The sequence below is a fragment of the Vitis riparia genome, chromosome 11 (genome assembly GCF_004353265.1).
Source record: "Vitis riparia cultivar Riparia Gloire de Montpellier isolate 1030 chromosome 11, EGFV_Vit.rip_1.0, whole genome shotgun sequence".
Lineage (NCBI taxonomy): Eukaryota > Viridiplantae > Streptophyta > Magnoliopsida > Vitales > Vitaceae > Vitis > Vitis riparia.
In genome coordinates, this window is record NC_048441.1 from 18067498 (window position 1) to 18076228 (window position 8731).

An 8731-nucleotide genomic window follows, 5' to 3' on the forward strand; every position below is an offset into this window, starting at 1 on the left:
ACCACAGCTTCTGCCATATTCGTCAATGGAAAGCCCGGAAAAAAATGCTGATTTTTCCATATTTATTTTATCCTGAAAAAAAAAACTAAATATAATCAAAATTAATTAAAAATTATATATTTTTAAATTTATTTAATTATACACAAAAAAAAAAGCCACCACCCACCATCACTCTTACTTCAAATGCAATACAACGTCCAAATAAAATTGTCCCATGTTTCTCACATGCTAAAAATCACTATTTAAGTTGTATTTAATTAAAAAAATTATATCTATTTAATTAATTTTATTCAAATAATTTAATCTTTATATTTTAAAAATAGTTGTTTGCGCATTCCTTATTTTTTTTTAATTATTTTTTAAAATACTTTAAGAAGATGCATTAAAACACTTTAAATTTGTTTTAAAAAATAATAATAATATTATTATATAACCATTATCATTATTTTTATTGCTTATTATTATTATCACAATAATGATTTATTATTAAAAAATAATAACAATAATAACAACAAAATAAAAGACAAAAAAATAATAATAATAATTTTAAGATTTCTTAATATCTTAAAACATCAAATGCCTAAGGTTCCTAATTTTCTTTCTAAGGCATAAAACCCCACGTGCCATTTTGCCTTATCCTGGAAAAGGGGCTCCCCATGTGAAATTTAAAGTCCCTTTTAATGGGGAAATTTTGTGTTCACATTTGGGGAGTAAGAGGACAAAAAGTGAGTAGTTGGATTCCACCAAAGCGAGAATTGATTGGGAGAGGTGGGGTCTGCAAAAACTCAGGTGTGAACCCTGAACAGTGACCCACATGGGGTTTGGTCCAATTAGAGGAAAATGCTGAATTGAATACACACAGGAAGAGGTCATTTTCACAAAGGATTGGCTCTGTGGCTGGTGTGGTCTCTAGGGCAGATAGACTTTGCGGAAAACTCTCTCTTTTGGTCAATGTAGAAGCAGACCCTGCAACAATAAATTGATGTTTCTTGGCTGGTCTCCAAAGGCCCACTATGGATGATAAGGACCAAGGATTTTTCTTTGGTCTAATTCAATGAGCACATCACATGTCTATTAGAGATTTTCAAATGTCTATCTTCCAAATGCGCTAAGGTTGATTAATCTTACCTTGGTTTCACATGGGTTATTTATAATAAAGTGGGAGGTGATAGGATTTTTGACTATGAATGATCCTCCAATATTAACTAAAATTTACTTATCTCATGACATGATTTCTATTGTTTGATAGTATTAGACATACTCATTGGGTTTGAATCTACCCGTTTAACTTGAGCTCGACCCATTAGAATAAAATTGATTTGGGTTTGAAATCATTTTTACCTAACCTAACTCACGAGTCTATTTGACTTTTCAATAACTTCAAAATATTGTTTGATCATAAAAAATTATGTAATAAGTTTCTTTGAACTACTCCAATTCGATATTTAAAGTTTAAGCATTATTTCAAGTAATTAAGAAGTAAAATTATTTTTATCATTTTATCTGAAAATCAATTGTTGTCCTCTTAAAATTGTTTTAAGAATTATTATTTGGGCAACTTATTTGTGGGACTCCACATCTGTCTAGACTCTAGGGCAAATCCCTTTCTCACCATAGTAGTAGACGACCAAAATGTTATTTGAACGTCATTTAAGCAATAAATACTAATAACAGATATTGAACTGTTATGGCAAAAACATTTATGGACGAAAAATGCCAAATTTGAAGTCAAAATATTGTTATTCACGAAGCCAATTATTGGTATTTAGAACAATAAAGACATTTGTGAAACACTCCAACTTGATCAGAATAAATAGCCATCAAATATTGAAATTCAAGTATAAAAAAACTCTTTATAAAAAAGTATTGTCTGTCTTTTCTAAATGCTAACTTAAATTTTGGGGGCCCAGAATAATCATTTAGACATATCTTGTTGCAGATACACTCATCGTTCACTCGAAGGAAGCTAATCGGAAGAACATTATTGGTCATACACTAACACCACCTCCAAGCTTAGAAATTTTATTATTACATCTTATAAGAATTTAGCATAATTGAGGAAAGATAAAATATTTTATATCATTCAATATCATACCTATAAACCCACTTTAAAAGTCATTATTTAGGTGATTCATTTTTGTACTTACCGACTGTTATTGTAATATTGATTGTTATCCATACTCCATTAGGATTTCAATCAATTCAGTCATTATTACACCGACCTTATATCATCATACGTGTTAGTATTCTTAGAAAGATGAATAAATTAATTGATTATATTGCTTATCTTGATCATTAAAGGTATGCTTAAGAGATTTACTCTCATGTTTATTCTTAAGTTGGTGGACCTTTCCACAAGACAGGCCAGGCCTTGTTCAACTAGCTGGCATCGAATTTATCGAGTCCGGTCAAAAATAAGCATCCAAAGTATTCAGTTTCCACAACTCAATCATGCGTGTACAAGAAATTTTACCATAAAGAAAGACTAAAATGTCTGCCGCAGCCACATGGACTAGACCCCACTAAATCGTATCTTTTTACCACAAAACAAACACATTTTCTGCAAATTTTAACGGAAACTCATCTCCTTCCGTTATAGTTTGAAATTGTGATCATTCTTCCATGACTGAACATTCCGAGATGTTCCCCTCATGCTTTGATTTTCATGGTTCTTATTCAATGGTAAATAATGGCGTCTAGTTAGTTTAAGTTTTGTGTTGGTTAGGTTCAATTTTAGGTAGCAAATGTACGTAAAATTAAGGGATAAGCGGATTAAAATGGATAAAATTTCTTTAATATTATAAAAATAACTTTCCATTTTTAATAATATAAAAAAATGATCCAACTCCGACAAAAATACTCCTACACTACCCTTTAACCCGTGTTATGTTATGTTGGTTTTTTATTCTCTTGCAATGGAAACACTTTTATAATATATTTTTTTTTGTAAGATAACAAATGAAGTGGATGAGTTTATAGAATAAGGAAGGGACATACAGAGAAAATTAGAGTCGAAGGAAAAGCAGATTGAAGAGGTTAATAGGGGTATTTTTGTCAAAATTGAGTTATTTTTTAGGTTATTAAAAGTAGGAGGTTATTTTTTACAATATTGAGAAAATTTTATCCCTTTTATTCTTTTAATGGTTTATCCCTAAAATCTATCTGATTTTTGTACACGTAACTATCTTTTGTGTTGGTCCACGAAATATTTTGTTGGTACTTAAATAATAGATTGGGCCTTCGGCCATGGGCCACGGATTAGGTCATCACCATACGTCATGTACACGTATATTTTTCAAGCGGTGGATGTCGGGATTATGTAATATTACTAATAAATTTTAAGGGTGTCTGGTCCAAGTGTGAGGATAAGATTAGCCACGGCTCCGTGGATGGATGTCTCAGTCGTACTCTTACCCTTCTATTTGACGTTTGCTGTTTGTGTTTTGTTTCCACGAAAATGTTAATGGAAGAGAAAACCATGTCACATGAAAATGATTTTTTTTTTTTTAATATTTGGTTTTATTATAAAAAAAAAAAAGGGACAAAATTAAATATAATTAAAATTACTTTAAAATTTTATATTTTTATCAAAATTGAACCAGTCTCTTAGTAATGAAAATATAAAATCAAAAAGTTAATTTAGGTATCTATTTCAATTTATTATTGAAAGTAATTAAAACCAACTTGGATTTTAAAATACAATTCCTAATAAGCCAAATAATACATTATTTTCACAAAATCCACAATATATATATATATATGATAATAAGTATAAAAAAAAATCCTAAAATATTAAATAATTATAAATCATAAAAATGAAAATCTTCAAATGTTGGTTTTATCAGTAATGTTAAAATTAAAACACTGAATGTGAAAATAAAGTATAAGAACACATAAAATTTATGATATTTCATTATTTATGTGAAAGTTATGTCCAATTACAACCACCATTGATTTTTTACTATGATGAAATAAAGATTACATAAAAATTATAAAATATTTCACATCATCCAAGGTTTTCTCTTTATGTTTTTCCATCTCTTTAAGTAGGGATCTCCCAAGTTGAGTACCCTAAACACATTACGATAACTAAATTACATATGTAAAATATTCAAAGTACCCCCTTAAAATATCCTTACATACAAATTTTTGTTGGGACTTCATCATTTTTAACCCAGGAGAGGGTTTACCATCTCTTTTCAACCCTCACATCGATCTTATTACAAAATATAATTCGTATGTCGTCTCCATATAGGATCAATCTGTGTACATCAGAATAATAATTAGGCTCTATATATCTTAAGAGGAAATAAAAAATTAAACTGAAAAAATTAATTTCCAAAATTTTGAAACCAATTAACCTTCGTAGTTGCTGATAAGCAAACCTATTTGATCAATCTTGATTGGGTTAAATCGGTTTTATCAATTTGACCTCCCTATTTTTTGGGTTTTCACTTACTATATACTCAAATGGTTTAACCTTTTGGACGAATCCATTACTTCACGTTACTGAGAGGATGGGTAGGTTGTTGTAGGTGTAGCCAGAGACATTGCACCTGTAGGGATCCATCCCTGATGACACGTGGCACACATCCCCTGACGATACGTGGCACGTGATCCTACCCGGAGTATCCACATCCCGATTTCCCCAAGAGTATATGTGGCGCGCTTTCCTATCCGGACCTCTGAGATAAGGAGCACACGGAACTCGCAAAGACTTCCTATCCGGACCACCGCTATCACTCATCCGGCGACCTTTCATATTCCACCCGGATATGCTCATCCGGATCACTGGCCAAGCCAAGCATGCCTCACTACGTCATTCTGGCATCCTGTCACAGATCATATTCCGATGCCTGCAGAGTGAAAAGACAGAAGTGACAGCAAGTCACTTCCCACGATCTCTGACAGCCGTTCGTAGGATGAGGATGTCCCTGTCACCACCTAGTGGCATCATGGTAAACCAAAAAGCCTTCCATCATTTATGGAGGAGAGAGAGTTTCTAAAGGTTATATATATATGAACCTTCGCGCAAAGGGGAGGTAAGCTTCTCAATACCTAGTAAAAGGCCAACTGTGCCATCTGCTTTTATCTCTCTTTCCATGGCTGACAAAACCATCGGAGGGTGTGTCCGGACACCCCGTCCGGACGCCTTTTGTAGGAACAGCTGAATCAGGGATTTACATTGGTTGAGATCGTATGTCCATCCATTGGGCAACTACGTGGATCGCTGAGAATACGAGGCCTCAACAGCACCCAAGTGTGAACTAAATTATCTTATCCTAAATCTTGAATGGCTGTCTGCCAGAGAGCATGGGGCAGGAAGTGACCATAAGTAAATAAAAGCAGCTCAACAAACTTTCCTCATTAATTTGATTTTCAATTCAACCATAGTTCAGATCTTAATGTAAATCTTCCCATTGTTAATTATTAGTCACAAGCAAATAATAATAATTTAAATTTTTGGTCATAGTCTATACCGACTAAGCTTTTGTTTTACGATATAGCTAACAAAGATTGAGTGTCATTGTCATCTGAAAGAAAAATGAAAACGCCATGTCATGAAATTAATTTTTTTAAAAAGGAATTATTAAAAAGGAAAAGGAAAAAAAATGACTATTTGTTGGTTTCTCGTGTATACGCACATCATGAGGTGGAAATGATTTTCCACGTGTTCCCACACAATAGGCGGTCGACTCCTCCTCTATAGATAAATACCCACCTCTTCATCACTTCGCTTAGCTGCAAGTCCACTCTCGCTCCCCGGTTTCTCTGATCTGAACAGTAAAGTAGAAGAGTACTGAGCCATGTGGACGTTGATGACCAGCTGGTGCACACCCACCACCCTCTTCGTTGTGTTGAACTTGATGATCGGCACCATCGCCGTCACTTCGCGTTTCAGTGGTCAGAGGAATGACCAGGCACCTCAACTCCGCCGAGCTCCGTCTCTGCTGGAGAGAGTTAAATCGTTCGACTTCTCGGCTTACAGGTATGAGCAGCAGCCGTACTCGGAGCCCGAGGTTCACACCCAGCTCGTCCGGACTCCGTCGCTGTTGGAACGGGTCAGATCTCTCAATTTCTCTCTCTACGGTGCCGACCAGCCCCACCAATCTGCAGAGGTTGGAGCCCAGGCAGAGATACACGAGGATGATCAGAGCGTGGAGACGCAGCAACCCCAGCTCGCACGAACTCCGTCTCTGCTAGAACGTATGAGGTCCATGAAGCTCTCCCTCCACAGATCCGACCCATTTCCCTCCGAACCAACATGTGGAACCCCGGATCGAAACACGAGTCTGGGTCAGGACATGAAGACTGAGTCGGAGAAGAAACCGGCTCCGGCGAGGCGTTCTCAGAAGATGAAGAAGTCAGTGAGCCAGAAGGTCGCGTCCGAGCGCGTCGAGGACGTGGATGCCGTGGAGCTCCGGCGGCCGCAGACGGTGAAAGAGACGAAAAGCAAATTGAGTGAAACGATGTCGTTTGGGGACGACGAAGAAGTCGACGCAAAAGCCGATGACTTCATCAATCGATTTAAGCAGCAGTTAAAGCTGCAGAGGCTCGACTCTCTCTTGCGTTACAGCAGGAGCACTTGAAAGTAAGGCCGCTTTACCAATATGCCCTTCTGAAATATGTACTTCCTACCATATGCGATGGGCATTCTCGTCATTTTATCTTCATGTTCTTGTCAATGGTGCTGCTTCACGACTGAGTAGTGACGACAAACATGCACGTTGCAGAATGAAATGACTTAAATTACCCTTGTTTTTATATGATTTGGAGTTAATGTAATGGGTGTCCTTGTCATTTTGTATCATATGTTCCGTTTGTCAGGTCTTTCATGTAGTACCAAATTAATTGATTTTGGAAGTTTCGTGATAGATTAGTATTGATGTTTCAAGAATGCCAATTTCCAAAAATATAAGGGTACGGGAAAATGACTTTCTAATTTTTTTAAAAATAAAAAATAATTGTATCCCTCTTATATTTTTGTTTTTAGGTTTATCAATAAATTAAAGTCCTCAAAACCATACTTTTCAAAAACATTAATACTACAAATTTCAAGTTATAATTTTTTTTTCTCTTTAGAAATCAATATTTTTTTTATTTTCATATTAAACGATTTTTAATTGCTAATTTGTTTAATAAAATTGGTTAAAAAATAGACCTTAATTCTACAAAAACAAATTGTTCCCTTATTTGAAATTCAATTATCAACGTATTTGTGGATCCACATTTTTCATGTATTTTCTTTTGAAGATGAAAGTCGTTTTTTATTCGTGAAATTTTGATTTTTAGAAAAGATTTAAAGTCATTATTTATTTTTATTTTATTTTTTAAAAATAAAATAAGATAAGAAAGAAAATCGACTCTTATAAAAATCAAAGACAAATCAAGTCTTCTGACAATAAAATTACTTATTGAGTCCTCATAAGCTCTTCACAAATGTCTAAAAGCCTAAAAAAAAAAATGTGTAAGGACAAAAAATAAAAGGTCTACCATATTATATATTTTTATTTATATGAAAATAGATAAAAATTATTATGATATTTGGAATATTAATCATTTACATGATACCAAAAAATGAAAGAATATCAAAAAGTGTTACTCCATACAAAATGTTATATGACATGCACATACAATACTTTAAGCCAAATACACTTTAAGTGAGCCTCACTTATCAACCCTTTTTGCTGATTATTTATTTATTTATTTTCACATGGCCAATTCATGTGGGTGAATTTGTTAATAATAAATCAGAATTATTAACTCTTGCCTAGTGGAAAACTACAAAGTCAACTGTAGTCTTCTTATATCTTTTAAGTTATAAGAGGCTTTTGATAAGCAAGTGTATCATTGACTTAAAAGGGATTGCTTTGTCAAACCCTTTTGTATATACAAATCTCTTATTATTTAAAATGTAAGTGACATAAGAGTAAGACTCGTAGGTCTTTGTTTAATGTTGTAGGTCAGTGGAGTTCATTTCACTATCAATGAGCTTCTTGTTTTATTTTGATTTTTCTTCATTAATTAAAGAATAATTATTTAATATAAGATCATTAAATTAGAGGTTTGACTTTGGGAAATATTAACATTGTGTTTGAAAAAGATGATTTCAATTCAATTTTTTAACTTCTTCACCGTAATCATGATGAATAATATATTCTTTTAATATTGTAATCCGTATAAATAATTTTTCTTGTTGAGTGAATTTTGAATATTTATGAATAAAATTTAGATTAACTCCTGAAATACTCAAAATCTAGATTAGTTGTTTCATTGATGAGTTATGTTTTAAATCGTGAATTGAACTACAAAAATTGAGAATTGTTTTATTTTCACAATGAGAATAAAGGTTTTTTTTTTTTTTTTTTTTTTTGTAAAAGTGTTTTCTTTCCAACTATTCTCAAAATGAAAATAAGTGAGAGAGATATATTTATTTTTAATAATCATATAATGACAGTTTTTCCTTTTTGTTGGATCGGGTTGGGTTACTCTATTTGGACATTCCCAACTCCAACAAATATAAATGATTGATATTTAGGTTATTTATGTTTGTTTTTTATGCAAAATTAAAATAGTAAATTCAATTTATTTGGGTTAAAATTCTATTAGTTGAATTTTATTTCCTTTAAGATTTGGTTCCGACCTTGCTATAATGCCTTCTGCTATTTATATATAAAAAGGCACAAAAAAAGAAATAAATCACATAATCAAGATGAAACACAAAATCACA

The 8731-nt window shown here is 33.0% G+C and overlaps 1 protein-coding gene across 1 annotated transcript; it reads left to right on the plus strand.

Annotated features, from left to right (window-relative positions):
* Nucleotides 1-5733: 5733 nt before the first annotated feature.
* On the plus strand, nt 5734-6875 carry LOC117924543 (pathogen-associated molecular patterns-induced protein A70). The gene has a single exon (XM_034843185.1). It carries the CDS (start codon nt 5808-5810, stop codon nt 6588-6590), a length of 783 nt encoding a protein of 260 aa, XP_034699076.1. The 5' UTR covers nt 5734-5807; the 3' UTR covers nt 6591-6875.
* Nucleotides 6876-8731: the final 1856 nt, after the last annotated feature.